Source organism: Rutilus rutilus (assembly GCF_951802725.1).
Source record: "Rutilus rutilus genome assembly, chromosome: 21".
Lineage (NCBI taxonomy): Eukaryota > Metazoa > Chordata > Actinopteri > Cypriniformes > Leuciscidae > Rutilus > Rutilus rutilus.
In genome coordinates, this window is record NC_140226.1 from 23,965,098 (window position 1) to 23,988,289 (window position 23,192).

General features: G+C 38.2%; 1 protein-coding gene across 10 annotated transcripts in view; it reads left to right on the plus strand.

Annotated features, from left to right (window-relative positions):
• Nucleotides 1-23,090, plus strand: part of nhsl1a (NHS-like 1a) — a 52,659-nt gene extending 29,569 nt beyond the window's left edge. For 3 of the 10 annotated variants that reach the window (XM_084393983.1, XM_084393975.1, XM_084393981.1), the window contains exons 2-10: nucleotides 6,702-6,854; nucleotides 10,336-10,463; nucleotides 11,013-11,087; nucleotides 11,716-11,908; nucleotides 13,288-13,419; nucleotides 14,657-17,839; nucleotides 18,492-18,615; nucleotides 19,806-19,839; nucleotides 21,008-23,088. In XM_084393983.1, coding sequence (XP_084250109.1) covers nucleotides 6,702-6,854; nucleotides 10,336-10,463; nucleotides 11,013-11,087; nucleotides 11,716-11,908; nucleotides 13,288-13,419; nucleotides 14,657-17,839; nucleotides 18,492-18,615; nucleotides 19,806-19,836 — 4,019 coding nt within the window. In that variant the 3' untranslated portion in view covers nucleotides 19,837-19,839; nucleotides 21,008-23,088. Of the gene's footprint in view, nucleotides 1-4,737; nucleotides 4,926-6,701; nucleotides 6,855-10,335; nucleotides 10,464-11,012; nucleotides 11,088-11,715; nucleotides 11,909-13,287; nucleotides 13,420-14,656; nucleotides 17,840-18,491; nucleotides 18,616-19,805; nucleotides 19,855-21,007 lie in introns of those variants that run through there. The other 7 variants (XM_084393977.1, XM_084393974.1, XM_084393976.1 and 4 more) reach the window with 5 other exon arrangements.
• The last annotated feature ends 102 nt before the right edge of the window (nucleotides 23,091-23,192 follow it).

Sequence of the window (23,192 nt, forward strand, 5' to 3'; positions counted from 1 at the left end):
GATTCTCTTGCATATCTGTTTATTTACCATACAATCTTTTTGTTGTTTTGATTTTGTTGCCATGTGTACTTTGTAATTATCATGAATGTTAGTCAATAATATTATTGAGTATTTAGATCATAAATAGTCACTCACCCATAAATAAAGCATTAAGTTGAGAGAGGCGGTGTTACATTGCCTCAAGTAGCTTATTGTTTTCATAAAATGGTGGCAGGAGCAATATGATAAATGGAATGTATTAATGATGATAATCACTATAATCAGTTCTTCCACCAAGTAATGTAGTCCATTAGCCTTACTGCTTGATGTTTATGAAGCAATGTAGCAAATGTTTGGCCATGCAAATATATCAGCTATTTTGCAGTTTAGAGGCAAATTTACATGTACACAGCTGCTAAGGTGTTCTCAGTGTTTTTCAGATCGTTGCTACGCAGTTACTAGGGTGCACCGGGTGATTGCAAGAGCATTGATAGATGCTAGGGTGTTCAGCTAAGTGGTTTCTTACTTGCTCGAGTTACAAGGGCCCACCTACAACTTTGTATGCTATTTTTGTCCCTACAAACACTTTTCTTACTTAGTTTTTTTGTTTATTTTCTCTCAGCTATCTCTTTTTCTACAGTCTTCTTCAAATCTCCCTTCAAATCTACAGCTTAGTGCAAGTTTTTTTTTCGCCCACTAGATGAAAAACGTATAGTAATATTACACATCTCCTCATGATTTGAGTTATCATTCATGTCCGCTTGTCTGTGTCAGTTGCTCATGAACAGTGATAATTATGGTATATTTTCTTTCTTTCTTCTTCTTTTTTTTCTATTATGACCATCTGTACCTTGTAACATGACACTAGATTACATCATGCAGTGATTGCTGATTCATAAAACATGTTAATACCAGTTTCGGGAAGCATCAGCATTTTTAGTAACATTTTTACATTGTGATCAATGCTCACATACTCACTTTAATTCTGTCTAATTGTCCTGCATGCTTGTTTTTAATCAGTGAAATGTGGGCAGAGGCTGTTAACCTGGTGATTGCAGACACTGGACTGAGTGGGTCCATTGTGTGGACCGTAGCGTGCAGGACGAATGATAAGGGCTGTTGTGCAGGTGTGGGCACTCACGTGACTCGCTTAATCACTGAAGTATCTCTTTCCTCTACTGTTGCTAGGGGACTCGTTTCTGGATTCGCTCTAATCAGCCACGTTTGTGTTCACTATGAAGGGAACGTAGTCGGTGTGATGGCTGCTTTGATTAAAGGTGATAGAACAGACCAGACTAACCTTTTCAACAACTATTATCTCTCTTATGAATACATGAATATGAGAGTGATTGCGGTGAATATTTATTTGCATTTGTTAAGGCTGTTTAATCAGGGAAGATTCTGATTCAAGATTTAATAGTTATAGCAAATACTGAGGATCTTGCACTGCTGATCTCCAAAAGCATCATGCGGCAAATGGATTTTAAATAGGGATGCACCAATATGTACATTTATATTTTGAAACAGATAACAGATATATTGGACAAAAATATAACTTTCACAGTGTTACAGGTGCACTAGATTTTGTACCTATATACATTATACATACAAGGCAAAACCTGTCTACAAACCCATTCCTCATTAAAGTTCAAGTGCTTTCGTCTGTTTCCTTCCTGTCTTTTGTTGTATATTACGTTTTTCCGTCTGTCTGGCATTTTCACACAGCGACACACAATAGCTGAGATGTCTTTGAGGGAGTCCACACACTGTTGGAGTTTTGTTTAGAATCCCCATTCTGTCTCATTATGGTCCTATTCATTTCTATTGTATCAGCACAAATGCAGCATTAAAATCCCAACTGGACTATATTTGTATATCGGTGCAGGTCATTAAGAGTTGTTTTCTGTATGCAATTTTCCATATGTTCTTTGGGTATGTGGTGAGTGAAAAACAATATTGCATTATATAGGGGTGTATTAGTTTAGCTGTTGTTGATCTTTTCAGGCTAGTGTTTAATGGGCATTTCTTTTGGCCCTCCAGCTGCTTTACATGGAGAGGTTTGTCTTCTTTAGTTAATGTCTTGTCTGGGCCATGGGAAGGAGAAGTGCTATAGTTTATGTGGGTGTATATAAGTTTGTGTGTTTCAGGACTGGTAGTGCTGGAAACCATTAAACACAATAGGATCAGTCAGGCATAAAGTTTTTTAGCATTTTAGGGGGCTGTTCCCCAATCTCATTATGAGTGTGCCCTTTAGCTGAGGCAGGGTGAGCCAACGGAATACACAACATTAACTTTGAAAAAGACAAGCGAAGCAGCTCTAGAATCAGTTACTACTAGTGCAGGGAACCGAGAATTTTTTAATTTTTTTATCTTAAATATCAGAACCAAATGATGGTTCAGTTAATGCTTCTCTCAGGCACATTATTCTTAAAGTGGATGGAACATTTTATTAAAATACTCTGACAGTGTTTCCTGTTCTACTATTCAATGGTACCGCAACTCCACTACTGTATCTACAGTGTATTACATACAGCATTACCAGAATAGTCTGATTCCCGAATGAATAAGTCTTAAGTGATGGCCAGTTCTTTTATTCTTTTTTTGAGAATCAAACATGTACAACATGTACAACAAGAACAGCTTTCTGTTATATTGTATTTAAGAGTTAGTTTGTTTGCATGTAGTTAAAGATGCCAAAAATACCTCGGAATTTTTTTATCAAAATGTCATGATCTTCCAGATAAACTGAAACCCACCCCTTTCTTTCAATCCACTGCGAGCTCACATTCAGCTGTTCTGCCTTCATGCAGTTAACAACCGATGATCTGTTGAAGTCAGATGTATTTCATAATACAGAAAAAAGACCGGTCACTACTTCTGTTTCATTGCGACTTTAAACACACCATTTGCAAGAATTATTTTAAATTTATTAATTACTAAAATCATCTCAAAAGTTGGCAATGGAATTGCATTGTTTTATTTATTTATTTTCAAAAGTATTATGAGAATCATTCATGGAATTGTTACAGAACTAGTAATTGTCGAGATAATCATTAAATTTGCATTACAGCATTATAATGCTGTAGATGAAAAGTACAAAAATTGCTGCTATTTTAGAATACATTTCTCACAATATTTACTCGACAATTCGCCCAGAATTAAAAATGGTTTATTATCTATTGACAAGGCTGTCAGTAGAATTGAGTTTGACATTAGTGGTAACTACCACATCTGTTTATTAGCTAAGTGGGCAATTCAATGTTTTACCACTGCTGTTAAATCACTCTTAAAAACTGTTACAGAATGCTTCAGATTTTTGTACTCAATTCTTATCCATAAAGTGCATAAAAACCGGGACAGACATTTGCTGTGCTACTGAGTGGTCGTCATGCTCTATATAATGGTGGGTAAGTTGGATCAGTGTCAATGCATCATGGCCATCTGTGTGTCATCTTAGTGTGCTATGGTGAACAGAGGGCTGTAATTTACAGCATCACTGATTGGCACACCAGGATGGGTAAATATGAGGTCAAAATCTCCTTTGCACAAGAAACCAAACTTGAAGGTCTGAATACTACTTACTATGGTTGCATCCGAAATTGCATACCTCCCCACTATATATAGTACACTGTAAAAAAAAAAAAGACTATTGGTTTAACTTCAAAAAAGTAAGTTACCTGGTTGCTTTAACATTTTTAGTTAATACAATGAAAGAGATTAGTTTAATAAATAGACACTCAAAATATGTTATCTGAACCACATTAATTATCTAAGCTGATTTGACAAAAGATAAAACGTTGCAATAACAAATCATAAAAAAAAAATGTTTTACAGTGTGGGCGAAAAACATTATGTGACAAAATAAGTATGTCCAAATTCACAGTACTCATAAAAGACTATAGGTAAAAAGTACCCGGATGACCTAATTCTTTCAACGAGATTCGGACGTTTGCATACGATGGACACAGGAGAGGATTTATGAATGGAGGTGAAGCGACGCAACTGACGCTGGAAGGTCACATGATAATGACATCATTGCGAATGTAGTGCGTCCGGATTACATTCATACTATATAGAACATACTTTTTCAGCATTCGTGAAGTAATTACTAATTCAGAAAAAGTACCTACTCAAGAGAGTATCGAAAACCCACAGCTGTGAGTCATGTGAACTGAATCTATATGTAGTTCTGACCAACCTCATGTGTGAAAATGCTGAGTGGCCATTCAAAAAAAGGATAGCCAGAGAGAGAAAGAAATTACACTTGCTTCAAAACTAATGAAATACTGCAGCAGTGAGCCCCTAAAATGGAGCTGGGTGGGTAACCACCACCTTAATCTCTGCTGAATGCGCTAGGATCCTTTTCAAACTCGTCCTGGGCCCCCCAGCTCAAAAGAAAAAAAGGACAGAGCAAAAGGAGGAGTGGCAGGCGCTGCAGCGGTGAAGAGAAACACAATAGTCAGTGATCCATAGTGTATGGCATGGATCCAAGTTGGTTATACCTCCACAGCAAAGCAAGGTGAGAGAGCCTTAAACCTATGCAATGCGACAGAGAGACATGTACTATAGCTAGAAACACAAGGAGGGGAGGGGAGACTCACAATTGATAGCCGGACGAAGAGAGAGAGAGAGAGAATGACTCAAACAGCAACTGAATATCCTCTAGGGTGGGCAAATGTGTGTGAGCGAGAGTGATAGAGAAAGAGAGAGATAGAAGAGGAGGGGGAGTGTTGCATGCTGTGCCAGTCAGCGTAAAATGAGTAAAGAGAGAGTGTCGTATGGGTAGTGCCGTTTTTCCCTCCTTTCTCTTTCTCTTCACACTCACTCACTCCAATGGTGGACTAATACATCCTTATACACGTATCTCTCAGGGGATCGATCGCCCGTCACAATGGTGTTCATCGGGACTACTCTTAAATCTGTCATTAAGTACTTCAAAAAGAAGGGTAAGCTCCTCAAATCATGTTTTGGGTTTCTCTTATCACTCGTGCAGCTCAAGGTCAAGTAGACTGAAGTAGTTTTGGGTGTGGGGTTATTCATCACTGCCGCTGTGCTTGCATGCATCTGATTCAGAGCGCTGTGCTACATTTGCGTGTGAGTTTCTTTTTATAGTGGGGCATCAGTCTCTTTATAATGACCTTGTTCTGCAACTTTGAATGATTTTTATTGGTGATTTAAAGCTCTGATGCCCTGTTTTTAGTTTTTTATATATTCTACCTTTAGTGTTCACCAAATGATGCAGAGTATTATAATTCAATTTAGAGAGATATATTTCAATTCAATTATATTGGATTATAATATCTATATTATGACATCAGCTGAACAATGACACTATTTTCGTTTAGAGTTGCTGTACAGCCAAAATGGATTTTCCTGTTATCACTGTAAAGCTGCTTTGAAACAATCTGTATTCTATTTAGCGCTATATTAATAAAGGTGACTTGACTTGAATTATTATTACGAATTATATTACTGTAAAAACTGTACAGTTAAGTTTAGATTAGATTACACTAATACTGTACTTACTGTATTTACACATTTGAATTAGCCTTAGGGTATTTTCCAACAGAGCCATTGACTTTTTGGTGGACTAGTGAAATCTACCTCATGTATTTTGAGCTCATGACCTAGTACTCTCGCATGACCTCTTGCACTCGAGGAAACTGATTGTGAATGATCTATAATCACTGGCATACTTTTTTTTTTGTATGGAAAGAAATGCATTGATAAGGCTGACCTGGTTAATCTTACCCAGAGGAACTTGGGATAATTGATCGTTTAATCTGGGTTGTCAAGGTACCAGCCAGAGACAGTATGTCTCGAGTGTCTTTAGACGCAGTGGTGCAGAAGTGTTTGATTGGCCCGGCCCCTCGTGCAGTTTTTCATGTGTTCTCTCTGAGGGAGCCTAAGAATGAGCACATGACTTCAGCTCCCAAATCTATCATGTGCCCAGTGGCTGTTTTTCTTTCTGTCTGAATGTCCTTCTGCTGACATCTGAGTTGATTAGAGTTAAAACTAATTTTACATTTATGGCTAAAACTGATAAGCCAACAATTATTATTTTATTGTTATGCCCAATATTAAAATTCTGTACTATTTTGTGTAAAATATATAAATAAAGGTAAAATACACAAAATATATAAAAAGTGACCTTAAGTATCATTATAATTGAAAGTATGAAGATGGATTTTTATATTGAGATTTATTCATAGAAATTTAGCAAAGATTAACTGTAAGTGTGTGTTAAATGACAAAATATGAAAAAAAGAAAACGTTTATTTTTATTTTTATAACATTAATATAGGCCGGGTACCACCTATATATATGCACCCCTAATTAGTTCTAAAAGACAATGGTATTTTGGATTATGCTGTGGAAGAGACATGCATACCTGGTCACATCTTAACTATCTTAACCAGCATTTCCATGGTCAACTACTGTAGCTTCACCACAAAGACCTTGCTGGTCATAGTAAACCAGCACTAGCCAACATAAACCAACCTGGACCATCATGGAAGTTCATTCTGGTCAAAGCTGGTCATTAAACGCATAGTCTGCGTTAATCTATTGTCTGCCATCAGTTATTTAGGAGAAAAACACTGTAAATCTTTTCATATCTACCAGTCTACTTATAATCCTAAATAGGTATTTTACACAAACAACTGACCTTTTTCCTTTAAAAATGTCAAATTTGAATGTGTCCTTGTTTCTTTTCCTTCTAGCGGTGTCCAGTCTCGATGAGGAGAGCAAGTGGTCGGTGCACTACACAGCCCCCTGGCACCAACAGGAGAATGTCTTCCTGCCAGGGTCCAGACCAGCCTGTGTTGAAGACCTTCACCGCCAGGCCAAAGTCAACCTGAAAACAGTCCTCAGAGGTCAGAGGCAAAAATCACAGTACTTTTCTTTTCTTTTTTTCAAATGTAAAACACACTTATAATATTCTGCTGAACACTAACATGATTAGTTATTTAAATAGAAATCCCATAGAAGATTCATAATTGCTCCATATAATCAGCAAATGCAAAATGCCCTTCTGTTACAGAACATTGCTTATAATGAAGTTCTTACCTAACTATTATTAATTTTCAAGAAGTCGCCATAGTATTTTCATCCCTATTGTGACACATATCCAAGTGAAACAGCTTCTGGAATGAGAAAAATGTAGGGAAGGATTTGATTTCTTCCTTCGGGATTTGATTGGATCATAGGATGGATTGTGAATTATGTTTCATGTTGTTTCTGAAACTTCCTGGTTTTATATCTTTCTCTTGTTTTTGGTTTATGTTACTTTGGATCAATAAACTCCCCACAGGGATTTTCCTGTAGAGCCTAATGGCATATATCATCATCATTTGACCTTCTGCTGCACTTTGGTATATTATCCTTTAGTGACATCAACATCACTTCCTTTTGTATCTGGAAATCAGATACATTTTACTCTCATGACTCTTCTTAATTTCCTTCATTTGACCTTGTTGTTGCCTAAATAACTTGTCCTCTGAGGTGTTCTGGAATGCTAATGTTCCAGTGTGTGTTTGTGAGCTGTCTTGGCCCCAGCGGGGGAAGCAGGTGGCACACCAAATGTCTGTTTTCCCTCTTTTCCCAGGGAGTTTTGGCAAGGGTCATGGCTGTTGTCCTTGCATTTGTTATAATTGTGAATTATATATATATATTTGTAACTAATTTACATTCATTGACCATCCACATCACAGCTTTTGAATGATTTTCCTCTCACTCTCTGAATCCCAGTGTGACAATAAAGAGTCAACTCAGCTACTGCAGCTGTACAATAATCTCTTTGGAAACTGATTGGTAACCCTGCGAAAATCAGTTTTTTTCATACATTGATGTCCATCATGTCACCTAACCATAACCTTTTTCCTTCCAGTGAAGATCAGCACAAAATGAGATGTTTCGCTAATTGTCTATGGTGCTCGTTTCCATAAAACAGAAGAAAGTTAGTCATACGAGTTTAATCGGAACAACAGAATTTTCCTTTTTTGCTGATCTAATTTAACGCCTTCTTAGATGATAGACGAAGCTGCTCATAGAAACGTACTAAGAGGTACAGTATTTGCTATGGGCAGTGAACTGCGTTTTTGTGCATGTTGCCTGCAGTAAGATGAGAAATGAGAGGTAAAATGAACGAATTTAGGTGAGAGCACACGTCAAGCCCTCTTAGTTAAAGGATTAAGACGACATCCCTCACACGTGCTCTGTCTCTCGCTCTTTGAGCTACTAACATGTTAACCTGCACTAGCCTCTGCTCACTAATCACAGCTCAAAAATGCACAGATAATTATTGTTTGAAGTAATATTATAAGCCTCCTAAAACAAACCAACACACTTGTATACTATAATAATGTGCTTCTGACAGTGTGCAGCATGACAAACACAAAGCTTAAGCCTGTTTTATGCTTCTGCGTCGAATCGACGGCGTACCCCCGCAGACCCCTCTGCGTCGCCGCGAACCCCTCTCCAACCCCTCCGCCGTAGCTCGACGTGCACCTCCAAAAAATTGTAACTACGCGTCGAGGCGACGCAGACCGCAAGGGCTTCGATTGGTGTATGAGAGCAGAGAGCAAGACTGAACATTTGCATCCTCGTGATTCAGTGCACTTTTGTAAATAGTTCATTTTCTTAGATAATGTTTTATATTACGGTTAACTTATATTGTGTTTCAGTTTTATATTGTGTGTTTCTTGTACCTATTACTCTTATTTTATTTTTTTTATTGTATACTTAAACCTTTGCCCTTTGTTCTTGGCGTGCTTTTTTACTCATTGCACATTAATAGATCAATGGTTGTTTTGAAAAAAAGTTTATTTACATTTGTTGTTCAACGTCGATTAGCTCCAGCTGCAACAACCATAGACGGGCAACAACACTCTCTCTCTTTCGCTCGCACGGAACCAAAACAAACTAGCAAAGAGATTCGCGAACCACACCCCACCTAGCGTTCTGGCGGTGAAATGCACCGCGATGCAATGCAACCCGACGCAGAACCATAAAACAGCCACGACGCCGTAGGAGTGACGACGTAGCTACGCCGTGGAGTTGACGCAGAAGCATAATGAGGCCTTTATTCCTGGGTTTGGTGATGATTCACTGTGCTTTCAAAATTCATGTAATTTAAACATCCAGTATACAGTATGTGTAAGACATATATTAATATACTTTTAGAATGTAGGCCAAGCTGTTCCTAATTGCATTATATGTTGTTTGTAAGCTTGCTGACATTACAGCTTTGTGTTCCTGAACAGTATAATCACCTGGTAAGTGCCACATACCGCCACATATATGTTTTTATGTTTAACATAGACATTTACATTGAATTCATATTTATTTACAACATGTAGTAACTAAAATTAGTTTGCCATGAAAATTACATATAGATTATAAAACACTGAGATATTGTGCATTTTGGGCATACTGCAAACTACACTGGATGACGTGCCGTGTCTTTCATGAGCTAATGCAGGAAGGATTAGGTGATTACACTGAGCTCTGCAAAAAGATGAGAGAGAGAGAGAGAAAGAATGGTTCATAGTGTTTCTCAGCAGGCACTCATTATGAAGGTGCCAGAGGAGGTGATCAGCTGAAATAAATGGATATGTCAGTGGCATTAGGTGGAGGTGAAGACCCCCTGCTCTCAGGCCATTCATAACCCGCCAGTCAGATCTGACATATTCAGGTTAAACTCTCAGTCCTCCTGCAGTAAAAACTGACACTACTCTTTTATTTGGTTGAAGGTCTTATTGATATCTATCTATATATCTATCTATCTATGAGCATAAGCCCACTTATCAGTCTGTAATTGCCCTCTCTCTGCACCGAGGGCAAAAGGACACTGTGGCTCTGCAGTGGTTTAGTAATATGCTGAGTGTGATAGAAGACTCATCAGCCTTTGTGAAACTAAAAATGTCTTCATTGCAGTGTCCATACCGGGATGCATTCTATGCTGGCTAAAAGTACTTTAATCATTCTTATTTGCTCTCAAAAAAACGTGTTTTATTTATTTAAATTCTGTTGATGTGTAGCCAGCTGTTTCTTCCTTCCAACTGGAGAACATAAGTACTGCAGTTATTTTTTTCTGAAGAAATACTTTTTACATTTCCTTTTTTGTTGCTTCATTTAGTTCCTGTCCCTACTGGGTGATTTTGTTTTAAGGAAATAAAGTTTTGATTTTATAGCCACTTTGATTAATAAAATATTTGTTTAAGCAACTTGTGCACAACCATGTAGTATGAATTGATGTGTAAATGCTCGCTATAGGCTTGTGATCTGCGTTAAATGAGCTTTGCATACTCATTACCACAACAAATTGTTCATGATTGGATATGCTTGCCTCTCCAGAGTGCGACAAGCTCAGGAAAGATGGCTTCCGCAGCTCCCAGTGCTACTCCCAAAGCCCTGCCTTCTCTGCAACCAGCCTTTGTGAAAGTGTGCATCTGGATGAGGAGAAGACAGAGAAGAAAAAGAAGGTAAGCTTGACCTTAACACAGATTTGGAAAAATGTCCTTACCTTTGCATTCATGTATGCTGTTACTTGAGGAAAAACAACTATTTTTTCAATATGTTATATGCGGTATGTAATGCAGTTTATAATCGATTTCACCAGAATATCACCAAAATCCTGTTGGCTTTTAATTATATAGGTCAAGCTGATATTCAGGCTTCGGTTTCAAATCTGAGTTGACATGAATAAAAACAAGAGCTCTTTTTATTTCAAAGAATTTTGGTTGTTGTTGTTGTTTATTGTTATATTGAATAATGAGAGCTAAATATGCTCACATGTCCATGATGAAACAGACAAAGCCCTGGTTTTCTCCTAAATACTTAACATGATTTGGGTGTCTTGTTTTGCACTGCCCCCTAGTGGCTGTGAGCATGCTAGCAGTGTAGTCCAGTATCCACTACAATCAATGATCAAACTAGAAAGTATTTGTTCCCCATTCTGTAATACTAAAGAAAAGTATTGTCTCACTTCACTTTTGTTCCTTTATTTTCAAATTTTCTTTCCTCTCATCAAGCGGTTTAAAGTCCTAGACTGCCTATCACAGTCTTGCCTCTCTCTCTGCTGTCATTTGAGATCTTGGAAAAGAAAGGTACCTCTCTCACTGCAGTTGCTAGTCAGTGGTAGCACTGTGCTGTGTGAAGGTTGGCTTCAGATCCTAACATGTCCTCATAGCGTTCTCCATACACAACCTACTAGTGCTAGTCACCCGCCGTGAGCGTTTTTTCCCCCTCAGCAACTTAGAGACAATGAGTATGGTAATTACACAAATTAGACATAATTAATACATAATTAGATTGTGTATTTCCCTCGAGCAATCTTGCAAATTTATAAGAACTGTTTAGGCAAAGCAGAACAAAAGAATGTCTAATATGTGTTTTTGGCAACCAAAAAAAAAAAAAAAGTATCTAGACACATTATGGTTGAATACACTGACTGTAACACTGATCTCAAAATAGCATGAATAATTTAGAGACCAGCTCTTCTCCATTCAGGGCTCCCTTGGGCTTATTGCTCAGAGAAATATTTCAGTCACCCAATGTTCCTGGAGGGAAATGCACTCCAAGAGTCTTTTTTACTCTGCTCTTTTTGGACAGCACTAAATTGAATTAACAGTAGAAATGACAAAGTATCAGACAATACCTGTCACTGGGCATTGGCTAGGCTATCATTCACAGAATCCTAATCTCACTAAATCAGTCTGTTTGTGTTGTGTTCAGGCTTCAGATTCACCTAATGAAGAGGAAAAACTGGTGTACTCAATGCCGCCTCAGACCCCTTTGCTGGATTACGGCTCTGACATGGACATCCAGAGAAGCTGGACCAGCTGTCTACCTTTGCCTACTCCTGAGGAGAAAATGAGACTAGAGTCTCAGTCGGTGGCCACTGATGTCATTCCCATCAACATTACAGGTATTGTTAAATCATGAAATAGCACTTGAAGTTTTTTTTAGCAGTGACTTGAACAGCTCTGTTGATATTCACATATAGATTTTTTAGGAAACACTTATTTTTTACGAAAAGAATTTACGACAGGTTTAAGATTAGGAGAGCGAGTTCCTCTAATTATTTCAGTTCTTCTCAGCTGCAATTAGGGATACACCAATATTAATACTCTGGCCAATATCACTTAGCCAAAAATTATTTTCACGCCATTAAGTGGCCATATTCTATACTATATATTTTGTCTAAAATAATTTAAAATAAAACATTAAAAACTAAAATTCATAATAGGCATCACAACAATATAATTTACAGTAAGTAAATTGGGGGTTGGGGTGGTGTTACTTAGGGAAATGTTGAAAATGGTCAAAAAAGTAGTTTTTCTATAAAATTATGATTTTCTTTTCTATTTAATTGCACATTTATTTTAGAAATGAATAGATTTATATACTTGGAACTCATGCATACCAAAAATAAGTAGGTCCCTATCATTTAATCCCTATCATTCCCAATCATTTGGCTAACTCATCCTCACTCTCATCACATAGAAGAGCTAACTCTGCACTCTTCCTATTGCATTTTCCATAAAATAATGCTGTATTCATTTTCTGACAATAAGAAATCAGTTTGTTATTTATACATAAATAAAACTATACTACAATAAACACTTCAAATACATAACTGCAATCATATTGTTGATGCTACTATCTATAAAAAATCCAAATAGGGAAATACATTACTTCAATTCCACTGTGGTACAGCATTGCCATATGGAAACATACCTATTTTTCCATAGTGTTACAGCGTTGCCATATGGAAACATTGATATTTTACAGTAAAACTATGTTAGACAAGGTTGATTTTTGAATAATATAATCTAATTTACTTGAGAAGAGATGTTTAGAAATGAAGTTAATAGAGCAATTTCTGGAGTACTTCAACAGGTGTCTTCCGTGTGAGGGTGACAGTGGGAAAGAGAGTTTTGGAGGGACATTCAAATGTCATGTGACTTAAAAACAGCACTTTATTGGCTACGTAAAGGCCTGCCCTTTTAATTAAATTGTATTTTTTTCTGAATAATAAGGAAATGAAAATAGAAATTAATTGTTGCCATATGGCAACGCCTAACATAAATGAGAAAAAATAGGAAAATGAGCATGCACAATTAAATAGGTACATAATATTGACCAATATATACCCAAAATGGACAAATACTGATAAAAAAAATATCTGTAGATATATTGTGCATTTTTTGGCAATATATCGTGCATCTCTAACTACAATATAGTGCTGTGAACTCTGCATGAGGCATTAATGAACACTGGTTTTCTATGTTCTTACATCTTTAGGTGAGAACTTTGACCGTCAGGCCAGTTTCCGTCGCTCCTTAGCAAACACTGATACCATAATACGAAGACCCAAGAGGGTGCAAAGAAGGAAGACAATAACAGGAGTTCCTGACATTATCCAGACTGAATTAGGTATGATTCCTATTTATGGTAGCATTCATATACGACACACCCTTCTCAGCCAAATTAAAGGTGCATTCAGTCATTTTTCCCACATTAAAAGTTTTACACATGAAGGAATGAATAGTACTTTTTAAATAATGGTTAAAACAATTTCCTAAAATTAGTCCAGTCATATCAATAGCCTAATAAGAGTTGTTTTATTTTACATTGAGTGGTTAACCTTATTTTACATTGAGTGGTTAACCTCATAGGGGCCGACATGACCTGTTAAATTACCGTAAAATTACCAGAATGACTCCTTTGGTAAATACACAACTGTCCTGTGCACACAAGCAATGGTGTTTTTACCGATAAGATCACATTCAGTACCTAAATACTATTAAACATTGTGATGTGATTGTGAATCACTGGAAATTACCTATAAACGCTACGCTGTTTTTTCATCCACCTGGATGAAAAGCGCTTTACATTCAATATCTGTCCAATTTGACAACATTCATTTTTTGTGACAGGCGATGATCACACAGAATGCAGGTTTGCTCTTAAAAACAAGAGATGAATAATAGTTAGTATAGTACAGCAGTTACTAGGCTATAGTATAAAAAAAGTAACTGCAGGAGCCGCAGCTCTGATGAATGGAAAAAAAGGCAGGGTTTCGAGCGTGAGACATGGCGCAATTAACGGTCAGACGTCCGTCTAGCGCATATTTACATAGAAAAACAGTTAAAAACAGTGGAATACTGTAAACAGTTCCTACAGAGCTTTATGATTGGCCCAAAGCAAACTTCTTATGACAACACATCCTGCCCTTGTACAATCATACTGGTAATTTACTGTGTATGTGTGAAAGGCTACTGTTTGAATTTTTTGGTGGTGGAAATGCATTAATCTGACTAAGGCTGACTGTTAGTAAAGACCTTGGCATTGGTAATTGAAAAAGGTTTGCTTTTTCAGTGCGATGCTGTATTTATGTCACTAGGTGTCAGTACAGTCCAAGATGACTGCCATGTTAACAACACTAAAATAAAATTACTGAATACATTAGGTTAAAGTAAATGTTGGAGCTTAAAATTCTATAGATTTATATGAATTATTATTATTATTTAAATATTACAATATATAGTACATTTCTTTACTGTATTTATCCTTTTTTGATATGTATAAATGTTTTGTTGGAATAATTAAGAAAGAAAATCAAACAAACATTCACCATGTATCTATAATTCCCATTACTATTTTCTTACAGCAAATAAAGAGCAAGCTGACTCCAGAATTCATTCCATGTGTATGGCAGATCAGTACTCCACCCTCAGTCGAGTGGGAAGTGTAAACTCCACCCTGAGACGCTCAGACACCCGAGACTCAAGTTGCCAAACAGAAGAGTTGAAGGTTGTTCCTCCCTCAGTACGCAGAATCAGAGCACAGAGAGGCCATGGAATTGCCGCCCAAATGGCCAGCGTCTCCTCCTCAAGCAGCATTTCCACCATAAGTGACTGTAATGGTATTGGCTACACTCAACTTAATGACAGTGATCAGAGCTTTCGCAGTTTGCCACGACAAGGTTCTTGCGTCTCGCATCAACACTGTGAACCAAAGTACAACAGCTCCCCCTACAGAATGAATTCTAGCTCTATTAGCTCTTTGTCCTACCAGTTTGAAATGCAGCATGGCTCTTCATCATCACTGCAAATGCTGTCTGACTCCAGAAGCAATACTTTAAACAGCCCCAAGCTTGCTGAAAATCCAAATTACCAAGGCTCTGATCAAAATAATAGCCCAAGCTTGTTCAGTCTCAGTGGTGCTCTACAGAACTCCATTTTTTATGGACACAAAAGGGCAGAGGATAACCAGATACAATCACCTCATTCTTTAGCCCAATTGCTTAGTTCTCCTGATGCCTCGTTGTCAGCTGTCTCCTCCTGTTATGAATCCACAGCCTCACTCTGTACAGGGATCCATACTGAGACTGAGTCCCAGTGCAGCACACTCGATGGTAGAAACTGCAGCAGTCCTAACTGTGTCCGCAGGGATTCCAACTTCTCAGAGAGCAGCAATCAAAGCTGCAGCACACTAACCACTGACCAGTGGACATATGAAGTTTCTCCAAAGGACAACGTCACCTCAAGTTGCTCCTCACCTGTTAGCCATATATACAACAGTGAGGAACATTCTCCCAGCAAGACGGACACAAGCTCATTGTTCTCTGTCGACAATGAAGGTTACTACACCTCAATGCGCCTGGACTCTGGTTTGAAGTCACATAGTCATGGCTGCATCAATAAAGCGGGGGATGCAAGGCACAGTTTGTACGAGTGCAAGGACCACCACAGCGAAGGTGACCATGCAAGTCTGCACAGCAACCGCTCACTGACACGTAGCATTTCCCTGCGGAAAGCCAAGAAGCCTCCACTCCCTCCTGCAAGGACTGACTCCTTAAGGCGCAAGCCCCAGAGGAAGCCTCACCACAGTGGTTCGGTGCTTAGTGAGCAGTTTATCTCCAGTCTCCAGCAGTCCTTAGAGCTTAATCTAAAAACTCATAGTTCATCTTGCTCCGAACAGACACCCTGTGGTAGATTTGAAGACCCTTGGGTGCTCCGACCCAGAAGCCAGAGCACCATAAGTGCAGCAAGCAGTGGGATGTCCGCACCAGCTGCTGTATGTCCAGTCACACCCACACACAGCGACAGCAGCAGTCAGCGCTCGGACTATGCAGAGTCATGGGACTTCTACATGGATTATCCTGGTCCACGGCCCGACCAGGGTCTCTCGCCCCAAATCACAAAATCTGCAAGTGCTGAAGAGAATCAAGAGGTCATTGGCAATGTATCCAACAACACTGGATTCCCATCGTCCCACTTCAACAGTAGTGGGATTCAGTCAAAATTGGCTTCCTCACCTGACAAGATTCATCGCCTGACGTCACCATCAAGTGGTTATTCAAGTCAGTCCAACACTCCGACTGCAGGCACTCCCGTTACTTCTCTAATAAGAGCAAAGTCTCCGGCAGGGAGGCCAAAACCAAAAGTGCCTGAAAGAAAGTCCTCCCTGCGGTCTTCTGTGTCATCCTCCTCTACATCTCTGTCCTCCAACACATCAGATTCTATCAGGAACATCCCACCACCTCCACCTGACATGACTTCTGAATCATATGGGTCATCCAGCCCTGCTTCTTGCTCTCCAACAGCACCTATGATAGACCCAACCCCATCTCTTCCTCCTCTACCTGACGTGTCCTCTGCCTTGGAAGAGAGACATAATTCACTTTCAGATTCATCCACAACACCTGAAGAATGTGTCTTTCTTGATTTCCCCCCTCCCCCGCCAAAGGTTTTTGAATCTCTTTCAAGCAATGAAGGTACAAATAGTCCTTCACCACCTCCACTTCTTTCTCCCAAACCTTCATTGTACACTTTATCTTCTCTTCCTCCTCCTCCACCTCCTCCACCATTACTTGAGATGAATCTTAAAACTTCAGCCATTTTGAAGACAGAGAGTTGTCTTAGACCTACAAAGGCTGTAGAAATTGACAAAAGACTGAACAATCACACTGTAGGGCGAGAGAAGAGACAGAAACCAATAATCACTGCCCAAGCTCTTCAGATGGTGCAGCTACGACCTGTCAAGCCCAAGCAAATAGAAAATATCTTTACAGCAGTCCATTTTGATCATTTTGATGACCAAGCACATAACCATTCTAAAAACTCAGGAAAGTCCCCAGAAAGTGAGACTACAGAGCAAACAGTGACTGCCAGCTGTGTTGGTCAGTCAGAAAATGCCATTGAAATATCTGAACATGAATATTCATTGAACAAATTTATACAAGATTTTCCTGAGGCATTAACTGGCTTTATACCCCCTGGCCCAGATGAACATATCAGCAATACTGGGCAGAATGTTCCAGAGTACCTTTCTAAGACATGTGCAGTTTTATCTACCAACAAGCTTCTGCAGTGCACAAGCTCCTCAGCTTCTCCTCAAAGTTCTCAGCTACAACAGAAGCCTCCAATATCACCTAAGAAGCCCAATCTTTCCCTTGTTATACCACCCATTATGCACCTACCTGTCTCTAATGTATTCAAGCTTCAACAGGTTCATGAAGCACAAGAGACACTTGAGTCATGGCAAGTGAATGATACATCTCCAACAAAGACAGTAAATTTGCAGGCAGTTCCTTTAGACCTTGAGGTAGAGGAAGAGAGTGACTCGGACTCTTCAACCCCTGTGATCAAAAGCAGACTGTCTCTGAGTAGTGAGCTGTCATCAAACAGTCTCCAAGACCTACAACTCTCTGATCTCATTCTTCATGAGCATGACCTCAGCCTGAGTGATAAAGACTTTGGGCTCTGTGATGATAAAAGCACATCTGATGATGGTTCAAGCAGCAGCTCAGGATCCATAAGCTTTAAAGAGGATGAACATGAGGAACATGGTAAGGGCTTCTTTTATTACTAGCCTAAAACTAAGAATTTAAGTTTCTGTGTATTGAGGATCACCCCAATTTGCCAAACAAATGATTGTGCCAAAAGATCATGCATTAGAATTTACTATTCAACTTTACATCCATCAGCAGAGCCATGTGTACCTGCAATTTGTGTTGCATTAATTACTAGACAATATTATTTTTATAAGGTTATGGATCTAAAATAAAAAGTCAATTGGTTTTATATATCAACACTATCAATTGTTCTAACCCTCCAATGCATCCCCATTGTGAGTGAAGGCACAGTTCCTGTTTCACGTGCTACAGGATTGACTACAACTCCATGATTGTTTATGTCTTATCTGTTATAATACTAGTTACCCTTGAATCAGCTAAGAAAGTTGAATGAGAGCCCTGGAGTGTGTGATGGTTAGCGGGTTTAGACTGGAATATTCTCAAGCCTCTTTAGTGCTCACCAAAGTGCAGTTATTGCACAACAGCAGGACTACCAAAAGAGTGTGAATAATTTAAAGAGCAGAAAATGTCTGATGCATCATGGGTTTTATGCCTTTCCGATTTTTCACTCAGTGTAGGCTCAGTCTTTATTGTTTCTTCCCACTTTGAGAGGTAAGCTGAGTGTTTGTTTGTGTGTGGGCTGTAGGTTCAGCGTTTGACTCAAGCTCTGAAAGCACATCTGGCATTAACACTATAAGAGAGGCTGTGGAGGAGATGGTGACGCCTGTTCGTCCTCGTACAACAGAGGACCTCTTTGCTGCCATCCATAGGTAATGTGATGTTTTTTTTATTTAGCCAGTAAAGCCTACATAATGCATGCAAGTAAAACCATCTTTTTATTTGTATAAGTACATTAAACACGAGCATACAAACTGTTGAAGGCTGTGCTCAAAAAGGCAATAGTAATAAGTCAGTCAGACTGTTCATTTCTCTTGCACTATTCAACATAAATCAGGGTTTTATTCATTTGCATAGAAAGTATTATTGTATTACATTTGTATTGACCTGTAAAAACATTCAGAAATATTTATTCAGAAAAGGTCAGAATATTCAACCTCCCCTCATTGTGTTGTCCAGGATAATTATAGGAATTTGTGACCAAATCATCAGAAAGTACTTTGTTTTGTAAATAGATTGATAAATAAAGTTGAGCAAATTTCAGAATTTCAGAACTGGCTCCTTTTTGAAATGTGAATTGAATTGGTCAAACCACACAGGATGTTCAATTGAAATTTTGAATTATAATGGCAGGGAGAGGATGACAAAACAGATTTAAAAAAATATATATATATATAAATAGAATATAAATAGAATTACATAATTGTTTTCATATTATACAAATTTACCCATCCAACTGATTTTTTTTATGCCATAGACTAGAGCATCACAAAATAAAAATACTTCATGTGACAAAATGTTTTTTTATTCATACTGAAAAATGAAATATATTATTAAAAACTATACTTATAGTCAACTCAATGTAAAGTTACATGAATTTTTCAATTTCATTAGATTACATACTTTAAATTTGAGGCTTTTGAGTTTGCTACAGTACATTAATTCAAATTCAAGAATTGATTTGGAATGTAATTCAGTTCTGACTGGAGCTTAACCCTGATAACGGGTAAATGAGCCTGTAAAGCTATTCATTCTGTCATCAGAAGTATTAACAGAATTACATAAATGATTAATATAATAATATATAAATTATATAATATCATTTTAAATGTATGCAAACACATTTTTAAATAAAATTTTTGGGTGGTAAATTACATTTCTGTAGAAGTCCTTTCAGTATTTATTTTTATTGAAACATTATTAATTTATAATGTTTTATCTTGGTATTTTTAATGGTCTATACAACAGGTATTATATTGACTTTTATGACAAGCTGTGATCTTTTAATCATTCAATTTTAATTTCTGTTGAATCATTTGTCTAAATGTGTCGTCTGGAGCAGTCTACGTAGACAGAACATGAACATCCAATAACAGGTGTGGAGTAAACTGGCAAGTAACGTCATTGGCTGGTGTTGTGTACCTGTAGTTTGGCTAGGGTCAGATTACACCCATAATCCAGTAGCTCCTAATTATCCTCTTTTTTGCCCTCTCTAATCCCCAAGCTCTGTTTCATGGTGTTTGTATTGTGGTATCACACCTTTTGTTAGTTTAAAAGTTAAATGGACTGTGTATATGAAACAAACTGAAATACACTGTGAAAACACAGAGCTGTGAAGATTATTCTGGTATGACTATATCACAGAGTTTCAGGACAGAACTAAAAAGCACATGATGCAGTGTTATTCTAAGAGGATTTGTCATCATTAATTTGTGTGAATCAAAGTTTAATGCCTAGAAAGATCAGACATTCAAGTGCTCCTATTTAACAGCCTTAAGGGAACGTGATGGGCTAACCTTTAAGAAAACATGAAGGTAGATGTGGAATTATTTAAATGCAAATGTAAAATTATTTTCTAAGGGTATAGCAGAATATAAAAAAATATTTATAACTCCCACAAGATATTAAAAGTAATAAGAGGGTAGTATCTTTTTTATCTTTATAGTTGAAATGTGGAATTTCTAATCTTTATAGTTGAAATGTGGAATTTTTCTATCAACTGAATTTCAAAAATGACTCCCACTATCTGCCATTCGTTTGACAACCAATGGTCCTGCTCCCAAACTCGCGCCATTTAATGAGCAAACCCGTTCAAACCGGTTAAAACCCACATTTGTCCACCTATGTATGGCTTACTTAGTTTTCGAAGGATATTAAACTGATGTAGGAAAAAGTATTATAACATCAAAAAATGTACACACTTCACCTTATCAATACCTCACGGCGTCCTTGGCATTTAATGTTATCTGATGACCTTCAGGCCTGAAAATACAATGCTACACATTTGTATACATATTTAGATATTCATTAATATGTTGAATCACTTCTAAATTATTTAACCTAACATTTTTATCTCAGTAGACAGAGGAACCTGTCTACAGCCCTACAACAAATGACAGTCTCATGTTCACTGATTTATAGATTAAAAAATGCTGCACATGGAAATTACCCACTCGTGGTATCAACAACATCAACAAGAAGACATGCAGTAACCATGCCAAAGGCTTACCTGAGAACCTGTCCTAATGTCTTTTTAATCCCCAGGTCAAAGAGGAAGGTCCTGGGCCGTGGCGACTCTGAAGAGGAACGCTGCCGTAGCCTCCTCCCTTCACCACCTGTCACTCCAACCGGCTCCTGCCCCAGCCTACCTTCTTTGCCACGTCAGACCAGCTCCATTCAGCGCAGCCTGCGGCGCTCAACCACAAGCAATGACAGTTTTAAAGCTCTGCTACTTAAGAAGGGCAGCCGCTCAGAGTCCAGCTTCCGCATGTCAGCCACTGAAATTCTCAAATGTACAGACCCCCGTTTCCAGAGGGCTAATTCGGAGTGTGCACAAGCTGACGAACTGTGCATCTCTCCGACAAGCAGCAGGAGAGCACCTGAAGAGTGGGCACGTATGGAGGGAGCCTTGCCCCGCCCTACCGCCGGACTAACAACCCTAAAATATGGGCGTTCAAGCACACCACCTTCCGCAGCCAGCAGTCGGTACAACAGCCGCTGCCGCATTCTCAGTGGGCCAATGACTGCCATCTGTGAAAAAGAGGGAGAGGTGGCTGAGTCTACAGACTGCTGCATTAGCACTGAGAGTCATTTCACCCTGCCTATATCCTCCAGCAGCACAGTCTGTGCTCAAGGCAGCACTTAGGGCTCTCAACTCAACCCTAATGGCCTGTAAGAGATAGTAATCCATTCAATATGAAGACCGTAGAGGTCTAAACTCTGGCTGGAAGGCCATGCTTGTGCTGGCCGACAGCATTCCCCAAGGAATTAGAGAGAAGAGTGAATGGGGGAAGTTTCTATAATTCTGTAACTGTAGTTTTGCTCTTTTCCTGAGAGTTTTGTCTTTCTTAAGAAATTAGCGTTCTTTGAAAAATGTTATATTAACAGAGGTATACTGGTTTGATCAAAGGTTCTGAGCTCTCAGTATGAAGGTTAGGAGAACAAGGAAATGTACATTTCCTTCTTGGTGGTAAGTTGAGGAAAGAATGAATGGAAGCAGAATGTCATTGAAGGATTTTGTGTTGAATGGTCCATGCTGATGCGTTTCTGCATCTGTGACAATGGAAAGTACTCAACCAAAGTGAGCACTGAAACACTGAATGCACAGAAACCGCATCCAAATCACTTTTGTGGTGTTGGTGGTGTCAGCTGTATTGGCATTATCAAGCATGATAAGTTTTGAAGGGTGGCACATGACTGTATGGTTATAGTGAAGTTGCTAAAGAATGTGTGGAAAAAATGGAGATTTTTAATAAGTGTTTAGAGAGACTGGTTTAAAATATGTATATTTTACGCACCTTTACACTCTTCATTTCTTTTTGATTGTGTCGAACAATCTTCAGTTAGAGCAATGAGAGAAATGGAAGTTTATCTGAACATAAAGTTAATCAGTTTATGCAAGTCAATTTTTAACTAACTACATAGAATTTTATCTGTTTTACGGTTAGACAATAATAATAGTTCTCTATACTTCAGTGTAAATAACCCATTCACAAAAGCCAGTTACCAACCATTCTGTTTCATATATAGAAACTGAAAGCTTCTATTTAGGTCATGTTTCTATTTACTGTAGGTTCTTCAAACGCTGAGAAATTCCTTGCCTTTGTCTCACATTTGCCCAATATGACAATTTGTACATTTTCATGTTTCTTATTTCCAAAGGGAGGTACTGTTTAGTCTATTTACTGTACTACGTGCACCTGAATGTTCTTCTTCCCATAGTACTGAACACCAGCAGAATGGTAGTAGAGAAATGGTAAATCCCCAGGGTAAATGCCATGTGAGATGCAAGGGTTTCTGTGAAAGAAATAAAACATGGCATTAATCTCAAAACACCACTTGTTTTCTGTGAAATACAGTATATGCAGTATATATTTCTGACCTACTGTATCAGAGCTTTATATTCACAGCAGTGACTCTGCAGTAGTAGGATGAAACACAATCCATTGACGTCATAAAGGTAATCACATCTGATTGCTATCATCCTTGCTGAGATTTACAGAGTGTTGTCTGGCCAAATATAGGACTTTCTGCATTATGTTCCAGCACAGAAATGTCCACATTGCTGTAATGATGTCAGTAATTTGTTGTGATGTTGTTTTTAATCATAAATCCACCGTATAACCATATAAAATCTGTGAAATGCCTATGAATGGTAGGACCATCAAGCAGTTTTTTAGTATGGAATTATGGATTACCCATTAAATAATTTAATTTATTTATTTGGTTA